This window comes from Oryctolagus cuniculus, chromosome 11, assembly GCF_964237555.1.
Source record: "Oryctolagus cuniculus chromosome 11, mOryCun1.1, whole genome shotgun sequence".
Classification (NCBI taxonomy): Eukaryota; Metazoa; Chordata; class Mammalia; order Lagomorpha; family Leporidae; genus Oryctolagus; species Oryctolagus cuniculus.
In genome coordinates this window covers 120,529,309-120,557,069 of record NC_091442.1, presented here as the reverse complement: position 1 = coordinate 120,557,069, position 27,761 = coordinate 120,529,309, and the positions used below count along the sequence as shown (strand labels likewise).

The 27,761-nt window shown below is 67.3% G+C and overlaps 1 protein-coding gene across 3 annotated transcripts in view; it reads left to right on the top strand.

Moving 5' to 3' along the window:
- The first annotated feature begins 1,588 nt into the window (after window positions 1-1,588).
- WNT7B (Wnt family member 7B) overlaps window positions 1,589-27,761 on the top strand; it is a 39,952-nt gene continuing 13,779 nt past the window's right edge. Inside the window, exons 1-2 of one of the 3 annotated variants that reach the window (XM_070051538.1) lie at window positions 1,589-2,119; window positions 21,268-21,494. In XM_070051538.1, the coding sequence (XP_069907639.1) occupies window positions 2,049-2,119; window positions 21,268-21,494 (298 nt within the window). In that variant the 5' untranslated portion in view covers window positions 1,589-2,048. Of the gene's footprint in view, window positions 2,120-5,119; window positions 5,553-12,341; window positions 12,426-21,267; window positions 21,495-27,761 lie in introns of those variants that run through there. The other 2 variants (XM_070051537.1, XM_070051539.1) reach the window with 2 other exon arrangements.

Sequence of the window (27,761 nt, the reverse complement as noted above, 5' to 3'; positions counted from 1 at the left end):
TTCCCGGAGCTCCTTCTGCGGTGCCGCACCGCGGCTGGACCCAAGTCAGTCCCCGACGCAGCCTCCCCGGGCCGGGAGGGGGCAGCACGACGCCGCGCCTCGGTCCCCAAGCTTCTCCTGGCGCCCTCTGCCTCTTGCTCCCCCAGAGAAACTGAGGCACAGAGCACGAGCCTGGGGGTCCCGCCCACCGGCCTCTTTCCGCCCCGCCAGCCCGGGGATGGGTGGGTTCGGGGGCGGGGGCGGGAGCCGAGGTTCGCCAAGGGGAGGAGGCCCATGGTTCCCAGTGGCTCCCGGCGGCCGCAGCCTCGGGACCGTGCGGGCCTGGGCGGGAGCGCTCCCGTCCCAGCGTCTGCCGAGTGGCCGCCGGGGGGCAGCATCCGCCCGGGCCGCGAGGGTTCGGCCACGCTCCGCGCCTCCGCGTCCGGGGCGGGGGCGATGCCCGGGGCTCCGAGGCGCTGCTGCACCTCTTCACTCCATTCTGTGCCTCAGGGTCCCTGCCCGCGACCCCCAGCGCCCCCTCTTTCTGGGGACGTCCCCGGGAGACTCGCTGGGCGCAGCTGCACCTGCCGGCTCCGGTGGACCGCCCACGAACGCCCGCGCCCGCCTCGCAGCCAAAGCTCCGAGGATTGGAAGGGATTGAGAGGGGGTCGGGGGCAGGGGTCGCGCAGGACGGCGGGGGCCGGGGGTGGGCTCTGAGCTCCTGTGGCACGGGCTTGACCAGGTGGGACCCGAGTCGTCCCGCAGGCTCCTGCCTGCGCCTGCCTCTGCTCCCTCCGCCCTCGAGGACTGAGCGCCCCCGGCTCTGTCCGCTCCCTCAGCGGCACCGCTGCGGCCACGCGAACGTCCAAGAGCAGGAAGGGAGCCGGGCTCTGCCGCGCACCTGCGTCTGGGGAGGGACCAGGCCTGGCGGGGCAGGGTCCTTGTGGCGCCCACTGGCCGGAGCTGAAGCAGGCCTGAGCAGCTCCAGGTGACGCGGGGCACAGTCTGGCTTCGGGCTCTGCTGGCTGACGACAAACCCTACCTCCGACTCTGCGGAGGACAGCACAGGGGATCCCTGGAGCCAGGAGCCACCCCCAAAACAAAGCCAGGGAATCCTCTGGCCCGGCGCGTCCCCTCCCTGGTCCCCTCGCTGGGTCAGCGCCCCTGGCATCGGAGCTGCGGGTGTCCCCGTGCTGGTCTGCAGGGAAGGAGCGATCCTGGGGACCCCGTGTGATCCCTTCTGGGGGGAGGGGAAGCACGCTGAGAACGGCGAGGGGCCGGCAGCTCTCCCTCCGCAGCCAGAACTGGAAGCCAATCGACCACTCGACGTGTGCGCCTTGTTCCCAGGCCCCCTGCCGTGCCCCTACCGCTGCAGACGCGGAGCAGCGCGCAGGTGTCCCTTCGGATCCCAGCCTGCTTCCCCCCACCCCGCCCCAGCCCTGTCTACCGCACCCCACCCCTGTCCAGTCCATAGAGGGAGATTGGAATAGAGCGGGCCGGGGAGGAGGGCCGGGGGCAGATGCGTTTGTGTGTCACTGGGGAGGGAGGAGGAAGGGGAGGGGAGAGCGCGGGAGCGAGGGAGAGAGAGAGCGCGCGGCGAGCGAGGAGGGCGGGCGGGAGGCGGATCCTCCTACCTGGGCGCGCTCGCTCGCTCGCGCCTGGCTTGCCGGGGCCGCGAGTCACCTGGGGAGGCCGACAAGTGCCGACACATTGGCCGCCGCGGCGCTCGGCGAGGCGCGCACGGCCTTAGGCAGCTGCGCCCCCGTGGAGGCAGCGCCCGCCAGCCCTCCGGCCGCGCCCGGGCCCCGGGCCCCGGCTCCAGTTCACACGGACCCGCGGTAGCTCAGCCGGGACCCGAGGTCGCGGCCCCCGGCCCAGGTCACTTCGCCGGGCGCACGCTGCGGCGCCCCGGGCTCACCATGGTGGCAGCGCGTGCCGAGTGCCCGCGCGTCGCCGGCCGCCCAAGCCGCAGCGCCGGCTGAGCACGGTCCGCCTCTGCCCGATCCCCGCCCGGCCTGCGCGTCCCCTCCGGCCGCCGCAGTCTATGGCGCAGCCCCCCTCTCTGGATCATGCACAGAAACTTTCGCAAGTGGATTTTCTACGTGTTTCTCTGCTTTGGCGTCCTCTACGTGAAGCTCGGGTGAGTATTCCGCCCGGCGGGGGCGGCTGCCTCCAGGGGGTCTCCGCGGGGATGCGGGGACCCGAGCGGGGGGCAGGGCGGCTCTCTCGGGGCTCCGGAGCCGGCCTGGGTGTCGGTCCCGCGCCCTAAGCTGCGGAGAGGTAGCCAAGTCCCCTGAGTCGGGGGGCGCTCTCAAGGGGGCGCCGAGGCCAGGGCGGGAGGGAGAGCGGGGCGCGCGGGTAGCGGCGAGCGTGCCCGGCGCGTACTTTCACCTGTTTGGGCTCAGGCCCCGGGGGTGGGACGCGCCTTCCCTCCCCCGGGCTGCGCTGGGCGCCGAGCCCGGGCCGAGCACTCACGGCCTGGAGGGCGCGCCGGGGCGGCGGGCGGGGGGCGTCGGGCAGCCCGGGAGGCCGGGCCGGCGCAGGGCGCGCACCCGCCGCGGCCCTTCGTCTCTATCCATCACCCCGACGTGTTGAAATTACCTTGACAACCCGTCCGGCTGGCTCGGGATGGGCCGCGGGGCCGCCCCGGCCGCCTCGCCCGCCCGGGGCCCTGGGCCGGCCCCCTCGCGCGGCGCTCCCCCTCGCGCGGCCGGCGGGCGCCCGGCGGGCCGCGCTCGCTGCTCGCTGCGGTAGCTGCTCCGAGTCGTATTTCCACATTCCTGAACCCAGCCGAGTCCTTACCTGTTGAGCCGCGATCTCCTTTACACAGATTCTGTCTCGGCTTCGCTCTAAGTGGGGGTGGAGGGGCGCTGTGACCTGGAGGAGCTGCGGGGAGCCCACCGCCCCGCGCGGAACCCGCGCCCCTCGCACCTGCGGGGATCCGCGCCCTGGGCAAGGCCGGGGAACCGAGTCGCAGGAGGGGCGGGTCCTGCATGCGAGAGCCACGGCTCCCGGGGCGGAGAGGTGGAACAGGACCTGCACACCCTCTGTCCGTCAGGAGGCCCAGCGCCTGCGGGTCCGGACCGAGGTCTCAGCCTCCAGGCTGGAAGCCCCCATGCTCGCCTGGGCCCAGCAGGTCTGGGAGGGCGGGGCTGCGGTGCCCGTGGCTCCGTTTATTGTAGGTCTGCGGCAGGCTGTGTCCCCGGGTGTTTGTTTAGGAAGGTGAGGGGTGCCCGCAGGGAGCCCGCTGGGGGTGGGGGTGGGGCGGGCAGCCAGCTCCCTTCCCGACTCTGCAGCCCCTGCGGCTGACTCCCTGGCTCCCCAAACTGATGGACAGCCCTTAATGCTGCCTGGGCCTCAGCACCAAGCCTCCCCTGCCCTCCAACCATAGGATCAGGTGCTGCGAGCATCAGAAAACCGGGCTGGAGCCATGGCCCCGGCCACACCCCGACGCGGCTGGCCCTGGGGCTGGGGCTGGGACTGGGGCTGGCTTACTCCCGGTATCTGTTTCCCAACCAGAGCTGGCGGGGAGCAGCCCCTGCCCTGGCCCCCTCCACACCAGCATAGCTGTGCTGTCCACGCCAGCCTGGTTCCAGGGCCTCTCTGAGCTCCGGGTCCCTCGGCAGCAGGGCTGCAGCTCTGGCTGTCCTAGACCGGCGCCAACGGCTGAGCTGCCCCCGGCATGCAGAGAAGGGCCCTGCTTTCTCCGCAAGCTGCTTCCGTGCACCAGATGGGCAGGAGGGGCAGCTGGCCCCAGATGTGGCCTGAGGGCTTGAACAACCTGGGAGCCTGGTGGACAACCGCCTAGGCCAGTCCCCTGTGGCTCCTGGCCTGTGGCTCTTCATTTCTTAGCCTCTCTTTTCTGAGAAGAATGGAAGGGAGATGGTAGCCCCTCCCTCATGGGCGGGGGGCTGGGGTGGGGTGGGGCATTAGTCCTGGGGGAGGGGCTGTAGCCCCGTGAGCCCTGCTCGCCGTTAATGCCCAGGGAGTCACTGCCCCTGCGGCAGATCTGAGAGCTGGGGTTTTAGGGTCACCAAAATTCCAACCAGAGACCGCGTGTGTTGAGGCATCCGCCTGTGCCCACGCCTGCTTCTGAAGACCCATAGTGCCCCTTGTGCATTCGGGGGGCTCCCCTGCCAGTCCTCACAGTCCCCCAAGAACAGATGCACCCTGGAGTTGGTAGCTGTAACTCTTCACTCAGGTCCTCTTTGGCTTTCACACTCCAGCCCTGGAGGAGGCCAGCGCAGGAGGGAGAGGCTGGACCCACTGGGACTGGGGTGTGGAGGCTGCAGGCCCAGCCCTGTCCCCATACGGCAGAGGCACCTGAGAACCGGGGGCCCTGGGAGCTGAAGGTGGAGGCGGCCGGCTGGGCCTCGCTCCCGGGTGCTGGAGATGGGTCTCCACACCAGGTGAGGATCCGGGAAACCCAGCCAGCGGGTACAGAGCTGCCTCTGGCCCTGCCTGCTCTGCCTGTGCGCGAGGCCCATTCCCACGCGCAATGGGGGGGACCTACGTGTGTGTTTGGGGGCTGAAAAATCAGACTTACCCAAAGAGGGGGCTGCTCCTTGAAGGACCAGCAGCTGCCAGGGAAGCCGGGATCCGCGCCTTGGCAGGAGAGGAGGAGCGGGGCTTGCCCGCTGCGCCCCAAGAGGTGCAGCGGCCGGCCGAGCGGGCAGAGGCGCTCAGCTACTGCAGCGGCCCGCGCGGCCTGGGCGGCTATGGCAGGGAGGGCGTGCGACCCACAGTCAGCGCAGCACCCCAGGGGCGCGCGCAGGCGGGGACGCAGCACACACAGCCCATCTGTGCACACACACCTGCGCCCTCAGCCCGCCCACACTCCCGCAGGCACATGCACGCACATGCATGCACACGCAGGCACACACGAGCGCACGTTGTCCAGCACAGCCCCAAGAGGAGCACACGTCGCCCTGTGAGTTCCTCGCAGCGTCCACCCCCAGGTGCGCCCTCCCAGAGGCAGGGGAGAGCCGCGTGGCTCAGGAAGGTGGGGTGAGTGTGTCGGGGCCAAGACAGCTCGCCGGCAAGCCCTGGGGGCGGCTCCCGCCGCACGCTCGGGTCAGCCTCCCCTTTAAAAAAACCCGCCCGCGGAGGAGGCGGATGTAGAGGCGGCCCGTCCAATGGCAGCTGCGCGCCTCGGGAGACTTGGAGACGTGAGCCCAGCGAGCTACAGAGCCGGTCCGCACCGACAGACGGACGGAGGGCCAGACGGGCGCCGAGGCGGGCGCGCTGCCCCCGGCCCGGTCCCCGCGCCGCACTCCAGCCCCAGCGCCCGCCGCCGCCCCAGACCCGGCGCGATGCGCGGCCCTGGCGGCGGGGCACGGGCGACCCCTGGGCCCGGGCCAGCGAGTCCCGACCCCTAGCTCCGGGCGCCGCTGCCCTGCGTCCGGGAGGGCCGCGGGGACCCCGGCCTCAGCTGACCCAGGCGCCCTGCCTGCGGGGCCTGTGCAGCCCGGCCGGGCGCCCCGGCCCACCATGCTCCTGCTGTCGCCACGCAGCGCGCTCCTCTCCGTCTATTGCCCGCAGATCTTTCTCCTCCTGTCCAGCGGCAGCTACCTGTGAGTGCCGCGGGCGGCGCGCGGGTGGGCGGGTGGGGTTCCCAGGCCTCCGGCGCTGGAGCGGGGCGGGCAGGGAACGCGGCTACGAGGCCCCTGGGCGGGGCGCACGGCGCGCGCAGAAGCCGGGGGAAACTTAGGCTCGCCTCGTCGGCCTACGCCGCCGAGATGGAGCACCTGGGAGACGGCCGCGGCGGTGACAAATCCTAGCTTTGGGGTCAGAGAAAGGGTGACCCGAGAGCGACCCGACTGCCCGCGTAGACCTGGCTGTGCGCACCCAGCTCGAGGGTCAGAGAGCGCGGCGCGGAGATTCCCTGTGCGTCTCAGCCGGGTCCCGGACCATCGCGGGCACCCCTCCGCACGTTAATCCACGCGGCACGCCGGACCCTGCTACATTTTGAAGAGCCGCACGCACCCACCCGCTCCCCAGCGCGCACTACGGCACCCTCGTGCGCGCTGCGCCCCCACCAGACCGCTCCCAGGCTGGACCCCTAAGGCGCTGCGACTTCATGCGCTTGATCCGTGCCCTGGGTGACTCCATACCTGGGGGCGAGGAGGGCGCGCAGTGCGCGCGGGCGGCGGCGGTGCGCCCAGGTGTCCGGGCCGAGGGAGCGCGCAGAGCGTGGGCGCGCGCGTGTGTCGGGTAGGGCAGTGCCCACCAGGTTCCGGGAAGCTCGGGGCAGGGCCCGGGCCGGCCCAGCGAGCCGAGGGGGCGCGTCCACGCAGCGGTGGCTTCGCCCGATCCCTAATGGGACGCATATGCTCTGGCCTCCGATTTAAAAAGAAGTTTGATTTATGGGACCGCCGTTTGGGGGAATTGAAGCTGGATGCTACTGATTAAACCTCAGCGCCAGCTCTCCTTCCCTCCCATCTCCCCTCTCCCCTCCCCCTCCCCCTCCTTAACACGCGGGCCACGTCCGGGGTCGCCTAACGCGGCCGGAGGGGGCAGCCGCTGCCTTCCCGCTCCCTGCGCCACCCCTCCCCCCGCGCGGCCGCAGCCCTAATAAATCGCCGTGCCCCCACCCCCTTTTAATAAAGACGCAGCCAATTTCTCCTCCAGCTCCTAGGAAATTGCTATCCTACCAGTTTTCCTTCTATAAATAGTCGCGCATCTTGAAACAAAAGTTCGCAACCGCAGCCAGATGCTGCGAGGCCCGCGGTTTCCCGGGCTGTGGGACATAATTACAAGGTCCGGGAGCAGAGAGCGCTCCAGGCCCGGCGGGCAGCCCCGGCTGCCGCGGAGGCATCGCCTGTGGGGAGGGGGGGGAGCCGGCCGCCCCGGGGCGGGCGGGGGGCCGCTGGGGAAGGAGGCTAAGACCTTGGTGGGTCCGGAGGGTCCCGGGCGCAGGATCTGCCAGGAGGACGTGGCCTCGGGGCCTCGGAGGTGGGAAGCCGCCCCCTGTCCCGGCATCTCCCTGTTGAGCTCGCTGCGAGGATGGGCAGCTGCAGCGCTGGAGAAATCCTTTTTGCAATCAGATTCCCTGGCCTGGATGCTCACAGGCAGGGGCCCGGGGTGTGCCAGGAGGGGGAGACGCTCAGGATGTGTCTCTGGGGACCCCAGGTTTTCCTTCAGGGTTAGCCTCCCACACTGGCCTGCAGGAGTGCCGTCTGCACCCGCAGAGGCTCGCTCCCGGCTGTGCACCTCAGCGGGGCTGCCAGGAGTGCTCCCGAGAGCAGGGCTTGCCCACCCGCTCCTGTGCCCCTGCTGGGCTCCAGGGTGGGTGGCAGGGGCTGGACAAAGTCCCACCTCACCCTTGGCAGCCCCTGCCCGACCTGCCCAACCTGCTGCGCCCGGAGGAGGAAAGCGCTGATGACAACCTTTCCCAGAGCAGGGACTAACACAGACCAGGCCCCCGGAGTGCGGAGGGAGGCGGCTTTATCTCGGGGCCTTCCCCTGGCTTGCTTGATGGGCACTGGGGAGGCCAGGTGGGTGAGGGGCCGCAGGTGGGAGCAGGCGGGCAATGCGAGTGAAAGTGCCGGTCAGGAGAACACCCTGCCGCTGGCGTCTTGGTTCCCACGGTGGCCAGGCCCCCGGGGCGGAAGTGCCTTGCGGACTGTGAGAGGTGGGATCCACGGGAGCCCACCCTCAGTCCTGCAGGAATGCCGGGAGAGCCAGCCCGCGGGATCTGAGGACTCCAGGGCCAGGAGGGGCCCTGGGTGGAGGCTTTTTTTCTGCTCCAGAGAACTTTCCAGAAGGCATCCCTTTGCTGGGATCGCAGACCCTGGCGGGCAGTTGATCCTGCCCCTTTCATCTGGGCTGCTCTCCCAGCTGCTGGTGCTGGGCTGTGGTCCCCACACAGCGAATCCCAGACGCATGCCTGGGCCCGGCGGCTGATCGGGTTGGACGGGTGTGCTGGCCTGGAAGGGGTGCTGAGCTCTGGCCCCGTGGTCAGGCCAGGAGCTCCCAGGGCCAGAGGGGGTCAGTGAGGGTTCAAGGAGAGCAGGTGGGGGCTGCAGGCCAGGGGAGGGCTTGTGGTGAGGGGTCAGCTGGCATGGGCGCTCCAGCAGGCACCAGGCACGGTGCTGCTGTCCTAGGCTGGCCCTTCCGGTCATGGCCTCCGCTCCCAGATGTGGGGGCTGGCTGCGATGGCCCCCCAGGTCTTCCGGTACAGCTTCTCATGGTGACCGCCCGCTCCGGGGAGCCGAGTGACTCATGGTGACGGGCTGGTTACTCACCGACCACCTGGCGGGGGGTGGGGGGCGGCGCTCACCACGGCCCTGCCGGGGCCGGGCCTTTTCCTGGTCGGCTGCTGTGGCTTTGCCAGTGATGCCAACCGCACACCCAGCAGCCCTGTGGCAGGACCCCCTGTGTGTGGGGGGGGGGCGTGTGTGTGCTGAATCAGGCTCCCGGAGGGACAGGCTGGGCTCCCAGTGGGAGGGCCCGTGTCTGTCCAGGCGCGGGAGGGGTCTGCATTGCGGCTGAGCAGGTTCAGGGGCTCCAGACATCCCCCCCGGGGCTTGGGTGGGCCACGTGTCCGGCGCTGGGTGACCTGACGCCATCTTAGCCCCCGAGGACCCCCTCCCTGGCTGGAGGTTGACAGAGGAGCCTCCGGGAAGCCTCACTCCCAGGGGGTGGGACTTGCCACCCTCAGCTCAGTGCATCCCAGAAGTGAGTCCTGACCTCGTGTGCAGAGGGCAGGAGGGGGACTGGCGTCCGCTTCCTCCTGGGGCTGTGCTGGGCTCTGCAGTTGTGTGTTGAGGCCAAGCGGACCACGTCTTAAGTCGGTTTCCCTTGAGTTCACCTGCGGCCAAGGGACAGGAAGGTGACCCAGATCTGAGCTCTCACCCTGGCTCTACCTGTGTGGTCCAGTCTCAGGCGGTGGGGATCAGGGGTGCTCCCACGGGAAAATGCAGAGGAAGTGGGTGCAGGAAGTGCTGGGGGTGCCTCATTCTCAGTCACCAGGTACAGGGCAGCTGGTGCTGGCAGGACAGAGGGAGCGAGGGGACACTCATTATTTAGGCGGGCTTCCTGGAGGGGATGGCAGGGTCTTGAAGTATGGCTAGGAGTTGGCCAGAGTAAGCAGGAGCAGGAGCAGCACTGGTGGTCACACTTACCCCCCAGGGGTCCCCTGGAGGGAGCCCCAAAGCGTCCTGCTGAGGTCAGCAGATGCTGGGGTGCAGAGAGGAGCCCTTTCCTGAGACACTCGGGGTGCCCGCCTCCCCCAGCTCCACTGTGCTGGCCCACTGCCAGGAGGGGTCTCAGGGGCTTGCAGGTGCAGCCAGCTGGACAGCGCCCTGAGGGCGGGCACGGCTACCCTGAGAAGGGAGGTCACAACTGCAGCTCCCTCTGTCCCACACTTCCCGGCCTCCTGCTGCCCGGGAGGGCCCTGTAGCCTGTGGTCGCCTACGGGGAGCCCAGAGCCTCTGGGGATTCCAAGGCCTGCTCTGCCCAGGGTCTGTGCAGGACAGGTGAGGGCCGGGGAAGGCTCTGACCAGGGACGAAGACCCGTCAGGATGGCCGTGCCTGCCACCCTCCAGGCCTGGCCTCACTTCCCGGGCTGCAGGCTCCCCCAAGGGCGCCATCTTGCACAGCCCCAGGTCCGGTGGAGATAGGGCTCCACTCCCCTCCCGAGGGGACCAGAGGCCGGCGCCCTCCGTTGTCAGATGAAACCCCGGGCGCAGGGCTCCTGCAGGCTGATGAAAGGGTCATTGTGTGGCGCAGGCCGACCGCTGGCCAAAGACAAAACCTCCGTTTGTCCTCCCTCCCTGGCGCGGGGCTGGGGGCCTCCCCTCCGGCTGGCCGGCGGGGTGGGGGTGGGGACAGGTGCGCTCCCTCCTCCCGTTCCCTCCTTTCTTCCCACTCAGCCTGCCCGGGCCCCTCCCCCTGCTCTGCCCCCTACCTAAGGCGTGCATAATGCAGATCTGTGTGGGTCACAAACCTGGGGCAGACCCTGCACCAGTGGAGAGGCAGTGATCTCCCTGGCCTTGGGGGCATGCAAGCAGGCGCAGAAGTGCCAAGACTGGGGAAGGGCCCTGCCTGGGCAGGGAAGCCAACCTCGGTGTGATTGCCTCATCCGAGGGGTAGGGGTGCTGAGGCCATGCTCAGCCTCAGCCCACAGCCCTGCCCCATGCCCCCAGGTGCCCAGGCTGGAGCACGTGGCCCCGGGGTGGTGCAGCTGTGGTTGGAAAACACAGAGACTGCAGCCCCCAGCACTTCTGCATGGTAGCCCCTGACGCCTGCCAGGTGCCCGGGCAGGGGTGGGAGGGAGCCGCCCACGCACCAGGTGGCCCTGGGCACTGGCAGTGGTCTGGGAGAGCCCGAGTGAGCACTCCTGCAAGTGCCATCCAGTGAGCCCTGCCCCCTGGCGACCGAGCCCCCAGCTCCCCTTCCCCGCTGCAGGCGTGAGTGCGGGCAGGCGCCAGAGGCCTGAGTCTCGGGCCCAGGCAGTCCTAAGAGGTAGAGGGAAAATGCCCCTTTGAATGGGAACTCCTCGGGGCGTCCCTGTGGGGCAGGGGGCTGGGCACACACGTGCAGGAGGACCCTGCCCTGGGACCCCTGTGCGCTCCCTCCGCTCTGTAGCCCATTCCTGCCTCAGCCATCCACGTGAGCAGTGCCAGAGCCGGGGAGGGGAGGCTGAACATGGGGTCGGCGCTGCCTCTCCGGTGTCTCCTGGCGTCCAGTGGCTTAGTGGCTCCTAGCAGGCCGCCTCCTGGTTGGGCTCTGGCCACTGGAGCAGCTTCCCCAGCAGGTGCAGGGAGCCGGGAGTCGTCCTTAGTCAGGGTCTCTTCCTGCCCTGGCCCCTGGCCCAGCGTGCGCAGGCAGAGAGACAGCCCGCGCGGAGCAGCTGTGGCCTCTGGCGGGCAGCGTGTGCGTGGGGGGAAGCCAGGACCCAGCGTGGCAGTGGGTTTGTGGGAACCTTCGGAGCATCACTTCGCTTCCCTGGCCTTGCTCTCTCAGGCCCCTCCTGTCCCTCCCCTCCGCCCGTCCCAGCGGCCATGCCCACTGCCTGGAACTTGCTCTTTGCACCCCCAGGAAGTGGGACTGGCCAGCAGTGACTGGGAAGGGAGCTCACCCCCTCGCCCGGAGCCCTGCAGAGGCCACGGCAGGGGCCCCCACCCATGGGCAGTGAGGGTAGCTCCTCCCGGCCCCCCAGAGTGTCCGGCGAGAGGGGGCTTTCTAGGCAAAGGCCCGGGGCTTGGGTCTCAGCAGAGTCCTGGCTTGGGTGCAGGCAGGCCCGGGGCCCCAGAGAGCCTAGCCCTGCACACTCGTGCTGTCTGTCACCCATCACTTCCTGGAAAGGGCGCCTTCTAGGACTCCAGCAGGAGGCTGCGTCCCCAGAACAGGAGCGCGCCCTGCCCTGCAGCCTGCAGGGAGGTGACGGCTCGCTGTCCACTGCCCACGGGGCTCGGCCTCTAACCCCGCCACTCACACGCTGTCCAGAGCTGCCAAGGAACATCCAGACTCCCAGCCTGGCTGCGGGCCAGCAGGGCCTGCCAGCTCCCTCCCACCTGTTCCGCCCGCCCGCCCATCCACCCATCCACCTGTCTTGAGGGCTGGCATCCTGGTCACCCAGGCCTGCAGACGCCCCTGCGTCCGACAGAGCTGGGTTCGGCTGGCTGTGTGGCCTCCGTGGGTATCACGGTCCCATCTGCGCCGCGGGAAGCAAGAGCAGGGTCAGGGGTTGGGCATAGGGAAGGGCGTCGCTGACCCCTGGCCCCAGTGACCTCCCCCAGAGCCTGCACACGCATGACCATGCTGGAAGGGGTGGAGGGGGAGAACGGAGGAGAGATCCAGGTGGCCTTCTTGGAGGAGGAGGAGGCAGCCCCGAACCGGGTCTGGAATCTTGCTTGGCTGCCGGAGGGAGCAGGCAGGGTGCCCGGAGGGGAGATCTGGTCCAGTGTGGCCAGAGCCTGCTCCTGTTGTGGTGGACCCTGACAGCCAGTAGAGATCTGGAAGTTTCTGAGGTCAGAGGTCAGTGTCCTGAGGCTGTGGGGTCACGAGGATTGGGTGAGGCTCTGATGTCCAGCCATGGGGGGGGTGATGCTGAGCACCCTCACCCACCTCCAGCACCCTCAGTCCTGCCCGGGGGGGGGGGCGGGGGGCACCCGCCACCTGCTTTCTCCCAGGCTGCCTGATTTCTCTCCAGGGTGGGGTCCCAGGATGCCAGGCCAGGAATGCCAGCTATGTGCGGAGGGTGGGAGGGCAGCTGGCCGCCGGGGGCGCGAGGGAGCCAGCCCCGGACGCTCCGCTCTCTGCCGGGAACACTGCGGGCTGCGGGCTGAACAGGGCAGTGGCCTGGAAAGATCACAGCAGTGGCCCCGCCCACGAGCAGGGGCCGCTGTCCTCACTGGACAGACAGGCAGACCGAGGCTCGGCGCGGCCGCGCAGAACTGGAACGCAGGACCCCACCCCTCCCCCCAGGGATGCAGCTTCAGGTACCTGCTAAGGCCTGGGCGGGGCTCTGGGGAGCAGCACCTGCTCTCCCTGCTGTCCTGCCCCCAGGTGGCCCTGGGGTGGGGGGTGTTTCTCCTGTCTGTGTCCTCACCCAGAAGGTCCAGAGGCGGGGTGGGGCAGGGCGGGACAGGGTGGGGAGAGTCCCAAGGGCCAGCACATGGTGGCCACTGCTCAGGGTGAGGGGTCCCTTCCCCACAGCACAGCCCCTGTGTAGGCACAGGGGGCAGCCAGGTTGGATGGCCACCCTGCTCCCCTCCCCCCAGGGCCTCAGCAGGGTCCAGGTTCTCTCCGTCCCGAGGGAGGGGAGCGCTTTCAAATGGGAAAACCGAGGCTCACCGTGGCCTCCCAGTGGCCTGCCTGAGGCCGGGGGTGTGGAAGTGGCCTGTGCCCCGGCCCACGCTCCATGCTCCCCACCCCACCGGCCCCGGCCCCAGCACAGAGGAGGAGGAGCAGGGAAGTGGAGGCAGCGGCTGGAGCTGCATCAGGCCTGTGCCCCGGCTGGACAGAGCTCCGCTGAGCCCCCGCCATGCTCCTGGCCGCAAACCCCCGGCACGGAGACCTCTGCAGCCGGGTGAGACCAGAACCGGGGCTGGTGGGGGCAGAGCTCTGGCCCTGGGCAGCCTGAGGGGTCCATCCTGGAGGGTTCCTCCCCCCCCATGCCACCATCAGGATTGCTGAAGCCCCCATCGCCCCCAGCCCCTGCTCTCTGCCCCAGCGCCACCCTGGGCTCATGAACCTCCTGGGGCCCACCAGGGGCTGGAACCAGCAGGGCCCCAGGGAGAGGCTGCCCACTTGGGGGAGAGGCTGGTGGGTGCAGCCTGGGGTGGGCGTGGGGGCTGGCGCCACCCTCGGGGATTTTCGAGTTACTTCCTGGACGAGTGGACCCAGGCACGCCTCCCTGGCTGATCACAGATAATTAGAACATTCTTCAAATATTTCGCCGGAGGATGCCCGAGAGGGAAGAATTGCATAGTGCCCCGGGCCAGGAGCGTGGGCTGGAGGCGCTCGGGGCAGCTGGGCAGCCAGGCCAGGGCTGGGGCTAGGGGCCTGGAGGGCCAGGGATCTGGCCGGGCTTGGCCAGCCTGTCCCCACCTCCCAGGAAGCTGGCTGTGTGTGTGTGTGTGTGTGTGTGTGTTGGGGGATGCCTGTGCTTCCTGTGATGGGGGGCAGCGGCCCTCATTTCCAAGGTCAGCTTAGGGCCTGGCTGGGTTCTGGGCATTGAGGATCCCTGCCCTGGCCTCTGGGGCCGGCATGTTGGGGGGGTCTCCCCAGGGAAGGGCCTGGGAAGTGGAGGGATCAGGTGCAGGGAGGAGCAAGAGTGGGGGCAGAATCTTGGGGTGGGGGTAAGAGGAAGTGATGAGGGGTGGGCATCGGGCCACCTTGTGGCTGACTTCCACAGTGGCCACCATAGTGGCCACCAAGGATCAGCCAGGGCTGAGGCTGGGTGATGGCTAGGGCAGCCTGAGGCTGGGGTCCTGCTGGTGCCAGCTGGGGAGTGGGCCAGGATCAAGCAGGTGAATGAGCAGCCCGGGAGGGCAGAGCAGGGCATGCTGGAGGGGTGTGTGCTGTCTGGGGGTAGAGGGCAGCTGTCCCCAGTATCCCCCCACAGGCTCTGTGGGGAGGAGTCCTGGATATTGAGGCCCATGAGGGCTCAGTCCGGCTTCTGGAAGCTTCTGAGATCCTACTTCCCTATGGAGTGCTGGCCTGGTCGTTGCCTTGGGGACAATCCCAGTATCCAAGTTCCCCAGCAGGGTGGGCTGCTCCAACCAGAAACCCAGGGTTAAGGGCAGGCTGTGCTGGAGCTGCCAAGGCCAAGGTTGGGAGTGCTCTGGCTCCGCTGGTGCACCTGCATCTGAGCTGTGCTTTGTGGGGAATTTGCAGAAGTGGGACGCTCAGGTGGAGGTGCCTGGCTCCTGCGGCACCCTCGGGTGGCGAGGCCGCACCTGGGTCAGGCCGTGGCCTCCGGATGGCTGGAGGCTCCCTCTGGGTGAGTGAGTGCACGGCCCAGGTGGCAGCCTTCTCAGCTTTTCATTTTCCCGTCCGTTGATCTCTTCCCAAATGCCTGCCAAGGCCAGGGTGGGCCAAGCCGATACCGGGACCAGGACTCAATCTGGGCACTTCTCATTGCCCGGCTGAGTGGGTGGCGGGAACTCAAGTACTTCGGCCATCACCAGCTGCCTCTCAGCGTGAAAGTCAGCAGGGAGCTGGGCTTGGACAAGCTCTTGGTTCGACGCAGGATGTGGGTGCCCCCGCGGCGGCTCGCCCACTTTGCCCAGTGCGATGCCTGCCTCCTCAGTAGCTTTTAGATGGAAAAATACAGCTGGGAGCCGGTGCACTGCCAGAGGGGTTTGGGGTGGCCTCACCCTCATTGCCCTATCACCCGGCCCCTCCCACGGTGCGGCTGGCAAGGGCAAGGACAGTCTCTGCGCCCCAGTGCCACTGTCCACTGCCCTGTGACACGGCCTGAGTGAAAGCGGGCGCCCCGAGCCCATTCACCTGCTCGGCTGTGGTCCTGGCTGCCAAGGGTGCCCACACCAGCCTCGCTGTCCCAGGAAGGGGTGTGCCCGGCCGCCTCCATGCTTCCGTTCGCCTGGTCATTGGGCTGTCATTCAGTCATTCATTTGATGTTGATCACTGAGGCTTTGCTCCAGGTACAGCGCGCAAGAGGGACAAGATGGGCTTCCTGTCATCCTGAGCCACTGTAGGGTCCTGGGCCTGTTGGGCACCAGGCTGCACCTCACTTTCAGCCCCCGAGGCTCCTCCCAGCTTGGTGCAAAGTAGGGGGCTTCCTTCCCCACCCACAACAGCCCCTCCCCAGATGCAGGTCCTGGTGCCAGGAGACAGGTGACCACACCCTGCATGTCCCCTGCCATCTTTGAGGGCCAGGGACGGGGTGACGTCACAAGGAAGGTGGTGGGAGGTGTGGGTTCCCTGCCCGCTCTCTGCCTCTCTTGCTCCTGTTCTGGGGGCCTCTTCATCATCATGTCATCGTATCGTGATGTCACTCTCCCCAGGTGGGGAACTGGGCCAGGGCCACGGTGCGTGCCGGCAGTGCCGAGCACCCCGCCAGCACAGGGGTTCAGGCTGGATGGCTGCCTGCCCGGGGCAGTCTCCCCACCCTGGGCAGCTACCTCCCTGCTGCTGGGCCCAGCTACTCTGGACACAGCCGGGTGGGCAGGGGGGCACCCCTGGCAGTGGGTGCTGGGCCCCACCCAGGCACTAGGCAGGAAGACCCCCAGGAAGGGTCCAGCCCCTTGGGGTCTCTGCTCCCACCTCCTGGTTGCCCAGGAACTGCAAGAGAGCAGCTTGCTGCCTTCCTTTGGGGCCCACCAGGGCTGCGGGCCCAGGAGGCTCAGGCTGTCTGATAGGCACAGCCCCCCGCGACCCCCACGAGCGCCTGTGGCAGGCAGGGTCAGCATCCCCCTGAGACCAGGCACACAGAGGCATCACCTGGTGTGCTTTGTCAGTGGGCGTTTTATTTCTTTTGCAATCTCAGTCCCCGTAAGGAGGCCCGGAGGCTCCTGCTGCCGGCTCCGTTTTCTATGCAGTCATGGATGAGGAGTGAACCGCATGCTGCAGGGTTCTCAAGTGGACGGCGCTGCGCATCCGTGTCCCCCCGCCCCCGCTCAGGGTCTAGAGCATTCCACGCCCCCCCCCCCCCCACACACACCAGGCTCCGTCTGTCAGTGCATCCCACCCAGGGCTCCTGGCTCAAAGATGAGGTGTGCGTATCCTGGGCTCGCGGTGGGGGTGACACCTGCCTGCTCCCTCCCTGGCCCCCGCAGCCCAGCAGGACACGTGTGTGGCGTGTCCCTTCCGTGCTCATCAGAGACGTGTTCTTTCGTATTGCCCGGCTGAGTGGTCTGTTCTGCTGCTGGTCCCTGGGGCTGCCGTTCCTGGTTGTGCAAACTCTCTGACGTCATCGGCACCTGTCCCTCCGGGTGCAGACGCCAGTTCAGGCTGCAGGGCAGAGGAAATGGCAGGCGGGGTTGACCCCCCCCCCGCCCCCGGCGGCTGACGTGGCCTCGATGGCTTCGGAACCACCGGTGTAGGTGCCGGTCCCTGATTCCCGGGGGCGACTGTGCGTCTGACAATGAGCGTCAGGGACAGTGCCTGGTCTCAGGCCTCAAGAGCAGTGACGGCAGGGGGCGTCCCCGCAGGCCACGACCGCTCGCCCTGGCCCCTCGGGCGGCTGGGCTGTGTCACCACCCCCTGTGACAGAGGAGGAAACCGAGGCACCGAGGTCAGGGGACCTGCCAGAGTCAGGGTTCCCCTGCTGCTCTAACGTGCCCCCAGGACTCTGCTGGTCTGGTGCTGGCCAGTGCTGCCCCAAGGGCTTCCCCACACAGCCATGTGGCTCCGGCCATCGGGGCAAGGACATGTCCTCCCCACCACGCCCCCTCATCTGGGAGGCAGCCGCATTTTCTTGGGGGGCTGCTCTGGCAGGTGGAAAAAGATCCTCACCTGGGTGGCCTCCACTCGCACGGCGCCCGGCCCCAGTGCTCTGCTGGCCCCTGCCCTGAGACGCGGGGGCCTGAGCACAGCCCCCGGGGCAGAAAGGGAGACTGTCCATGGGGCCAGACCCCTTCTCCTCTGAGGTCCTCTCGGGGTGAGGGAAGATTCCAGTCGTGCAAGCCGGCCCATCCGCTGGCATCTCATCCACGTCCCGAGGCCCCTGCACAGTGGCTGAGCCCAGAGCAGAGATTCCCATGGGAAATGTGAGCCCAGCCCCCCCAACCCCCCAGCTCCCAGGCTGCTCGGAGCCTCCTGGGCCCACCTCTCCTGGGGCACGGGCAGCTGAGGGCCTGCAGGCTGGCCCAGATGGGCTGCCTATTTGGGGGTGGAAGCCGGGCCCACCTGCGGGGACCTTGCTGGGGGCGCCCCCGACTACCAATGCGTGCACCCACCTCTCGCCACCTCCAAGGCCCAGGTACTTGGTCCTTCTACATTTTTACCCTTATTCCCCAGGCTGACGGGTTCCTAACAAGGGCCAGTGCCCACCGCCCATATCCACAGTCCCCACCCCTCCAGGCTGCTTGGCGGGGCAGTCACAGCGCTGTCCCCAGTGCGAGAATGACTCCGGTGACTTTTCCCAAGGGAGCGACAGGCCGTGTTTTGAGAACAGCGGGCACGGTGCCCGCGTGTCTGGAGCGCACGGCTGCGGGTGGTGGTTCTCTGAGCCACCCCGTTTGTGGAAGCCGAGGGCGTGGCCGGGCGACCTCAGCAGGCATCCCCGGCTTGGAGCTGCTGTCCCCACACCTGCGGGAGGGGCGGCGCAGCAGGCGTCCTTGTCGCCCAGGGTCGGAGGATTCCGTGTTGTCAGTGAGAAACCCTCAGGTACTAAGGGAGGTGAATTTGAATTATCTGAATTACCGACCGTGCCTGGATGTCTGTGCTCCTAGCTGCTACTGTGACTGTTCCCCGATACCTTTATGTCACCTTTGACCTTTCAATGGCCCCTCGCCCCGTCAGCCCCGCACAGCCGGGTTAGTGGACGAGAGAGCAGGGCGAGGCCCCCGTCAGCCCCTCCCACGACCCTACCTCTGGTCCGCAGAAGTTCTGAGTATAGACGGAACTTACCGGAATCCACCACGTTAGCTGTGGGGATCTGTGCACGTCTCCACGGTGTGATGCAATCCCCAGCTGGATGGCAGTCCAGAACCCGCTCATAAGCCACTCCCAGTTCCCTCCGCCCCGGCCCCTGGCGGGGCCTTTCTGCCGTCGGTCTCACGGGTTTGTCTGTCCTGGCCGTTTTACATAAATGCAACCATGCAGCAGGTGGCTTCTCTCGTGAGGCATCATGGGTCAGAGACCCCTCCTCGGCGTCGCACGAGTCAGACCCTGGTCCATTTTTATGACCACATACGATCCCGCCGTGGGGATGGCCCGCACTTGTCTGTCCACTCATCTGTTGCCGACGCCAAGGGTGCTCCACGCACATTTGTGTGCAGGCTCTGTGCAAACTGCTGGCTCCCCCAGGCGCCACCATGCTGTTGTCCCCTGATTCCTATCAGCAGTGCATGGGGTGGGGTGGGGGCAGGCACTTCTCTCCCCCCTCAACACTTGCTGTTTTGTTGTTATTATTCAGAAGCCGCCCTAGTGGGTGAGCCGTGGCGGCTCATCGTGGGTTGGATTTGCCTTTCCCTAGGGATCAGCGAGGCGCGGTGCCTGTTGGCCATCGGAGACACGTGTGCCTAAGGCTTCCCGGGCTCATTTTAAAATGGGGCTGTTTGTCTTTCTGTTGTTGAGCTGTAGTTCTTTCAGGTGTAATTCTTTTTTAAAGATTTATTTATTTATTTGAAAGTCAGAGTTACAGAGAGGGAGAGACAGAATCTTCCATCCGCTGGTTCACTCCCCAAAGGGCTGCAATGGCCGGGGCTGGGCCAGGCTAAAGTTAGAAGCAAGGAGACCTATCCGGGTCTCCCACATGGGTGCAGGGGCCCAAGCACTTGGGCCATCTTCCCCTGCTTCCCCGGGCACAGGCAGGGAGTGGGATTAGAAGTAGAGCAGCTGGGACTCAACCTGCCAGCCTCCTCAGCGGCGGCTTAACCCGCTGTGCCACAGCGCCGGCTCCGGATCTAATCCTTGACTCCTGTATTCAAACACAGGCAGCCCCGGGATGCACTGTCCGGAAGTTGCCTCCGGTTCTAGGCAGAGAAGCTCGGATGGGCTCAAGGCAGTGGGGAGCTACGGGTGGCTCAGAGCAGGGGAGCGTGTGGTCAGGTCTGGGTGCTGGCGGGGTCGGTGGGGCGGGGACCAGGGCTGTGGCCAGCGCAGTGAGCTGCTGGGCCGGGGTCTGTGCTGAGACCTGGTATCATCAGGAGCGGGGGGCTTCGTGGCCAGGGCCTGCGGGAAGCTCCTGGGCGTGGGGGGCGTGGGGGGCGTGGGGGGCTTGGTGGCCGGTGGAGGCGCCCATCACCTCTGTTCCCAGCCTCGGTTTTCCGAGGAGCTACAATTACTTTGCGCTGAATTCCCCAGATTCCAGCCCGCTCCCTGCCCCACCCGCACACAGCCCCGGGCGTTTCTGCCCATTGTGCCCGTGGGGGACCCAGGGGGGTCTCGGCCAGATTAGCGGGTGGGGCGGCGGGCGGGCCGGGGATTGGGTGTCGGGCAGGACGCCCCGGCTGCAGCACGTGCTGTGGGATCGGCCACACGGGGACTTTCCAGCTGGCTTTGGAAAAACACTGACTCTCTCACGGCAGGCAGGGATCGACTGGCAGGCAGAGGGCAGGAGGAGGCGTCCCACTGCGCGGGGCGGGGGCCCAGGGCCAGGGCTATGGCTTTGGGGGCCCCTGGTGGTCTCCCGCATGCCCCATGGTGTCCCCTGGCTGAGCAGGCCTGGGTGTTTGCGAGCCAGCTGCTTGTCCCTAGGCGGTGGGAGTCCAGCCCTGGCCCCCTCCCCTAGGTTTCTGGCCCTTTCCTGGAGCTCACCGTGAGCCAGTGGTGCGGCCGCTGTGGAAAACAGCTGGGCAGCGCCCGAAGAAGCCAGAGAATCCCGACATGACCCTGTGGTTCCGTTCCTGGGTGTGTGCCCCAGAGGTGGAAAACAGGGGCTGTGACAGCAACTTGTACCTGCATGTACAAGCCAGGTGGGCACAATCCGGCTGTCCAGCCTCAACAAGGCCCAGAGCACAGCTGCCGTACACACCAGACCTGAGAGCAGGCCACCTCCGGCGGGGTCCCGGCTCTGAGAGAAGCCGTGAGGGGGGCAGGAGCCGGGGTTGGGAGAAGAGGAGGAGGGGCCGGGTGGGCTGCGTGTGGGTGTGGAGTTTCCCCTGGTTGGGGATGAAAATACCCCAGGAGGTAGGGGAGCTGCCCGGGCCCTGAACCCACAGAACCCTTCCTGAGGTCGACCCTGTGCAAGTTTTACCTCATTAAGACCACAAATGGGGCCAGGCCAGACCTGTAGCCCTGCAGGGTTAGCCTCTGCTTCTGACGCCGGCATCCCATACGGGCACCGGTTCAAGACCTGGCTGCTCCACTTCCAATCCAGCTCCCTGCTAATTTGCCTAGGAAAGGCAGTGGAAGATGGCCCAAGTACTTGGACCACTGCACCCATGTGGGAGATACGGATGAAGCTCCTGGCTCCTGGCTTTGGCCTGGCCCAGCCCCGGCTGTTGTGAGCATTTGGGGAGTGAACCAGTGGGCAGAAGATCACGGCGCTCTCTCTCTCTCTTTCTCTCTCTCTCTCTCTCTCTTTCTCTCTCTGTCTCTCCGTCTCTGCAACTCTGCCTTTCAAATCTTTAAAAACAAACCAACCCGAGATCCAGTCCAGAGTGAGCCCAGCAGGAGAGCGGGAGCCAGTTACCAAGGCTGCCGCGAGGGCTTGAGGCGCTGCCTGGAGGCCCCCTTCAGAGCCCGGGCTGGCGCACAGTAGGACTCAATTCTGGATCGGGTGCTGCCAAGCTGCCCATGGGCGTGCGCCGGCCGTCGGAGATGAGTGACTGCCGGCAGCCTCTGTGCTGGTGAGGACACGAGTCCGTGTGCCCACTTTGTGGGTGTGGAAGTGGAGGCCCATTGCCCTCCCAAAGTCACACCAGGCTGCAGCTCCCAATGGGCATCTTGGCACAGGGGCTTCCAGGAGGGCAGGCGGGGGTGGGGTCTGCAGGTGCAGGGAAAGCCCGGCTCCCAGAGCTGGCTCCGCACAGGGCGCGGCTGTGGGACTCTGCCCTGGAGCTCTGTCTGCTCCCGGGGCTGGGGGCCTCGGTTCCTGCGACGCCCAGGCCAGGCGGGTCCTTTCCAAACCCGGATCACGCGGGATAGGGCGGGGGTGTCCTCCTGCTCACCCGGCCTCACCGCCCCATGCCTGTCCTGTCTTGGCAGAGCGCTGTCGTCGGTGGTGGCCCTGGGAGCCAACATCATCTGCAACAAGATTCCCGGCTTGGCGCCGCGGCAACGCGCCATCTGCCAGAGCCGGCCCGACGCCATCATCGTCATCGGGGAGGGGGCGCAGATGGGCATCAACGAGTGCCAGTACCAGTTCCGCTTCGGCCGCTGGAACTGCTCGGCCCTGGGCGAGAAGACCGTGTTCGGGCAGGAGCTCCGAGTCGGTAAGGGCACCCCTGGGCTGGCGTGGCCCCTGGGCTGGCGTGGCCCCTGGGCTGGAGTGGCCCCTGGGCTGGCGTGGCCCCTGGGCTGGAGTGGCCCCTGGGCTGGCGTGGCCCCTGGGCTGGAGTGGCCCCTGGGCTGGCGTGGCCCCTGGGCTGGAGTGGCCCCTGGGCTGGCGTGGCCCCTGGGCTGGCGTGACCAGGCACCTGGGCCCCATGGTCACGTCCCCTTCTGGGCTGGCCAGGAGCCTCACTCTGGACCCAGGCTGGCGGCCTGGCAGGCAGTGCTGTGGATGTGGGCGTGTTCTTCGTTACTTGGTAAACCGAGGCACGTGGCCCCGCCCCTCTGCCTCTGTTTTCTCGCTTCTGCACCTGGAAATCAGGAGTCGCTGAGGCTTCAGGCGTGGGGGGCTTGCTGGGAACAGGAGCATGGGGGGTGCACACTTGGAGCAGCCATACTGGCACCCGCAGCAGGAGGGCAGGGTGGGGTCGGGCTGGGCAAGGGGGGCTGTGTGGAGCAAGGCACAGGCGCCCGCTGGCTGTGCCCAGTCCTTGGGGCTGCGAGCCCCCCTCACTCTCTTCCCCCTCCCCCTGCATCGCCCCCAACCACAGACAAAGAGGCTGAGGCCCAGACAGGGGCTCCCAGGAAGTCATGATTTCGGTGTCCGACCTGTAGGAGCTCTGAGGCAGCAGCCCCGCCCCACCCCCAGCCCCGAGGCCCCAGTGCCTCTCCTGCTGCCTGCACACAGTAGGCACCCTACAGACACCCCGGCAGGCACACACTGGGGATGCTGACACTTCCTGTCGTCTACACCACCGCGAGAGTCAGCCAGGGGCTCAGCCCCAGGCCTGCAGGGGGTCTAGCCTAGGGCACAGCACATTCTGATTCCACAGAGGCCAGGATCCTGCGCCCGCCGAGCTCACAGCTGCTGGGGCCCAGGCCAGGCCCAGGCTCTGCAGGGCGTGGAACGCTGGCATGGGGCTGGGGGTGGCACGAGGAGAGCCCTGGGGGCCGCTTTGCGGTGAGCAGCCCGTGGGTGGCACCTGGCACAGCCAGGAGGGTGGCACCGCCCTCTCCCTGGGGCCCCGCCACCCAAGTGCAGCTGCTTCGATCCAGGTGCCCGCCGGGCAGGGCGGGGCTGCCACTCCCATCCACGTTGGTGGGGGGTGCGCCGCCATGGCTCCCCCCTGCCTGCCTGGCCTCCAGCCCTGAGACCTGGGGCTCCGTGGCCTCGGTGGGCACTCCCATGTGCTCCTGGAAGTTGTGAGTGGCCCACAGTCAGAGACGAGTGTGGAGCAGGCCCATGCCCGGCAGAGGGCTGGGTGCTTGGGCCGCAGATACACGGGGGAGGGACGCAGTGGCCATGCTGAGCCTCTCCCTGCCGTCAGGCCCGGCCGGGGTTTTACCCCTGCTGGGGGTGATGCTGCCTGCCCCATAGTGGTGCCTGGGCCACAGCTGTTCTTGGGCATTCAGGGACGGTCCCTGGCTCTGCCCACGGGGGAGGGAGGACAGAGCACAGGGGTCACTGGTGGCCTCTTGCCCCCCACCCAGCTCCCTCCAGGATCAAGCCACAGCTGGGGCCACTGGGGCTCGGCTCTTTCCTCGCCCCTCCTGGCTTCCCCTTGTCCCTTGAGCACCGGATCTGGTCTCGGGCCCTGCCTCGAGGGAGCCCACCCTGGACAGCCCCTCCCCCCTTCAGCAGCAGGTCAGAGGTAAAATCTGTGGCCGAGCTGTCCACACCTGCCGGCCGCGTCTCTCGTCCTCTCTCACCCACACGTGACCTCCCTGGGCCGACTGTCCGCCTCTTCCGTGGCTTCTGTGGCTGCCTTGTTGGGCTCCTCACGCTTGCTCTGGCCAGCACGTGTCCCCACCGCGCTGTAACCGCGAGGTGACAGCCTCAGCCGCTGCTTCGGTCCCCGCTGGCCGGCCCCTCCCGCCGTCCCTGATCCTGGTCCTTTTTGCTGAATGCTGGTCAGGGCAGGAGCCTGCGGTCACCTCCCTGTCCGGTGGCCCCTGCTGAGCCTGCTTCTCTGGTCCTGCCATGTAGCCGCCTCTCCTCCACCAGCCCAGCTGCTGAGTCAAGCAGAAGCTGTGTCATGTCAGCCCCTTCCTCCCGAACCTTTGGTAGCTCCCTATTGCCCCAAGGTAAAGTGGGCTCCCCAGCTGGACGCTGTCCCCCCTTCCCTATCTCCCCCAGCATCCACCAGGCCTGGCCTCTCCGGCCTCCAAGCTTTGGCTCCTGCTGCTTCTCAGCCCGGGGGCCCCTCCCCTCGGCTGGCTCGTGTCTGATTTCCCCGCTTGGAGACAGCTTTCCCCCTTTCCCGTGTCCACACCAGGTGCAGGCCACGTCCTCCGGGCGCCCCCCGCACGCTGTGCCAGCTGGGCTGGGCCCGGTGCCCCGCCCGCTGCCTCCCGCGAGGGCCCGGCTCTGGCTGCAGGCCCAGCGGGCTGAGTCCTCCAGGCAGTGGGGGCAGTAGGCGTCCCCCTGGGCCCTCTGATCAAGGCCGGCGCTGGGAGCTGCAAGCAGGCCGTGAGACCCCAGTCGGAGGCATGCTGGTGTCCTGTGCTGGGACGGGCTCTGGGCCACGAGCACTCGTGGGGGCAGCCACTGGAGCGGTGCCAACAACTGACTGTCCCCGAGAGGGGAGGGGCCTGGGGAGGGGGCGGCCCCGCAGGCCTTGCCTGCATCCCTGTGCCGTGCCTGAGTCTTGAGTGTTGAAAGGACCCCCCTTAGAGGGCAGCTCACCCCCTACACTAAGATCCAAGCTTCTGCGGCACCTCTGCACTGGCTTGCATGCCCCCCTGCACGGGGCACTCACTACTCCTCAAGCTGGACCTGCCCGGCCTCCCCTGGGGCCCTGGGCTGCCATCTGTGCAGTTCCCTTCAGAGGGTCAAGGCCCATCCTGGCGCCCTCCACCGCAATGGCGGCCTCCTCCCTCTGCCCTCCTGAGCCGTCCTAGGCCTGTTTCCGCAGCGATGGGGCGGGGCTTGTGGTCCAGGCCAGGCTCCCCGTGTCTTCTGTTGACTGGTGACCAGCTGGGGTGGGGGTGGGGTGTCCCCATTCTGCCGGGAGGTGGGGCTGGGGGAGGCCGCAGAGCAGGGGCAGGGAGACCTCGAGCCTCGGGCCCCGGGGTTGCAGGTGCAGAGGGTTCCTAGCAGCCACCAAGTCAGTGACACGGGACGGCCAGAGTGACCCAGGCCAGCCTGCATGGGAGCGCAGGGAGGGGCTCCAGGTGGAGGCCACGGCAGGCGCCAAGGCCCAGGGGCCTGAAGCCAAGTGGGGGTTCTGGGAGCAGACCGGGGGTGCAGCGCGACTGCAGGGGGCATGAGGACTTTGGAGGCTGTGCACCCTCCAGCCGCTGCCCACCCCCGCCCGCTGAGCCCAGGCCGGGCCTGTGAGTGTGTACACGGGGCCCCCAGCCCCCGGTCCTCCTCTCCCAGCCACCCCCACCCCTCCCTGACTGCCAGGGAGCACGGAGCCCCGCCCATCATGTGCCAGCCTCAGACATGACCAGGCATAGGGGCTGCCCCTAATCCCTGCTCATGTGAGTCGCCCAGGGGACAGCGGGCGTGGTCATTGAGCTTGGCATGGGGCGTCCTCAGGGGCTGGGTTTGCATGAGCCCACAGCCCACCAGCTGCACACAGTGGGGCCTCAGCAGAGGGCGTAGCGGTGCTGCAGTATCCGAGGGGCAGGGTGTGTGAGAGGCAAGGGGGGCACCCCGGGCAGCCGTGTCTGCACCCGGCCCAGCTCACACAGCAAGCCCAGTGGGGGGGGGGGCGCGGGCCACGTGGTCCACGCTGGCGGCCCTGGGCCAGCACTGGACACAGCACGTGTGCACACGGAGATGTGTGGTAGCTGGATTTTGAAACCCCAGAGGAAAGGGAGATCCTGGTCCTGGATGCCACAGGCTAACAAAACGTGCAGACGCACCCAGTGGCCTTGCCACCTTTCTCCCTGGGGCCCGGGGAAACTTCCAACTGACTCCTGTGGCCCACCTGCGGCTCCTGGGGGCCGGGCTCGCACCGCATGGCCGGGTCGGGGCAGAGGGGACGTTTGGCTCTGGGTATGATGGTCTCTTCCCACTACCCTCCCATAGGGGATGGGGGTGGGGACATGGAAATATGTGTTCATGCTGAGTGCCCGATGTGGGGGGTGGGGCAGCCTGCAGGCCAGGGGCCACTGACCCTCCAGGGACAGGCAGTACGGAGCACCTTGTGTCAGCCCCTGTTGCTCTTTAGCCTGCATGCATTGAGCGCCTGCTGTATGCCAGGCCTGGTGTGTGCCCAGGACACAGCGGGCAGGGCCAGGCTGGGAGGCAGTGCTTGCTGCGAGCCCCAGCCTTGTACTTCACCCTCGTGGACTGCAGGCCCTGGATGGGAGAGCACGTGTGACTGTCACCCCAGTCAGCTCCCCCATCGGGCACCTGGCATGAACACGCATTTCCAAGGGTCCAGTGCAGCAGCCAGGACTCCAGGGACAAGTGTGGCCTCGAAGGTTGGAGCCAGGAGACCCTTCCAGGAGGAGGGGCTGCCCAAGCACACTCCCATTCAGGCTTTGGCTGGGCCCAGGCTCTGTCCCCTGCACCAGAAAGCCAGCTGGCCCCTGGGAGGGCAGCTCCAGAGGTGACTGGGACAGGCCTGGCCAGCAGCCGGCGGGGGGCTGGGTAGCAGCCTGTCCTGCGGCCCGAGTCTTCCATGGGCCCTCCAGTGCCCATCACCGGGCAGACCCCTGGGCGCTGGGTGGCACAGCCCAGGCTAGACTCTCCCACTGCTGCGGGCTGGGGGCCTGTGCCCAGCTGGGGCACGACCCTCTCCAGGGCCGCCCTGGGTGGGAACAAAGGCATTGGGTGCGCGGGCGGACGGCGTGTTGGGACCTGGCATGGCTTCTCCCAGTGTTCTGTTTACGACAGCGGCGGGAAGAGCTTAGCACGGAGACAGTGACTCAGCCGGCGGGTGGGGCCAGGCGCAGCCCAGGGAAGGGGACACCGGGGGAAGTGGAGGACAGCGGACAGAGACGGACACAGGCCAGCAGGAGGGCGAGACGCACACACTGCACACCAGACACCCCCCACACCTGCACCACACACCTGCGCTGCCAATCCACACCTGTGCTGCACACCCACACCCACACCCACACCTGCACCCTTACCCTCACACCTGCACCCCACACCTGCAACCCACACCCACCCCTGTGCTGCACACCCACACCTGCACCCCACACCCACACCTGCACCCTCACCCTCACACCTGCACCCCACACCCACACCTGTACCCTCACATCCACACCTGCACCCCACACCCACACCTGCACCCCACACCCACACCTGTTCCTCACACCCATACCTGTATCTCACATCCACACTTAAACCCCACATACATACCTGTACCCCATACCCACAACTGTATCCTCACACCCACATCTGTACCTCACACCCACACCTGCACCCCACACACACCTGTATCCTCACACCCACATTTGCACCCCACACCCACACCTGCAACCCACACCCACACCTGTGCTGCACACCCACACCTGCACCCCACACCCACACCTGCACCCTCACCCTCACACCTGCACCCCACACCCACACCTGCACCCTCACATCCACACCTGTACCTCACACCCACACCTGTATCTCACATCCACACCTAAACCCCACATACATACCTGTACCCCATACCCACAACTGTATCCTCACACCCACATCTGTACCTCACACCCACACCTGCACCCTCACACCCACACCTACACCCCACACCCACACCTGCACCCTCACACCCACACCTGTATCCTCACACCCACACCTGTACCCCCACACCCACACCTGTACCTCACACCCACATCTGTATCCTCAAACCCATACCTGCATCCTCACACCAACTTCTGCACCCTCACACCTACACCTACACCCTCACACCCACATCTGTATCCTCACACCCACACCTGCACCCCACACCCACACCTGTACCTCACACCAACACCTGTTTCTCACACACACTCTGTACCCTCATGCCCACACCTGTACCCTCATACCCATACCTACACCCACACCCAAACCTGCACCCCACACCCATACCTGCACCCTCACACCCACACCTGCACCCTCACAAACACTCTGTACCCTCACACACACCTGCACCCCACACCCACACCTAAACCTCACACCCACAAATGTACCCTCACACCCACATCTCTACCCTCATGTCGCTCCCCCTCTTCGTGGAGGAACGACACTAAACCCTGCCTAGGCTTCATATCCGAGTCAC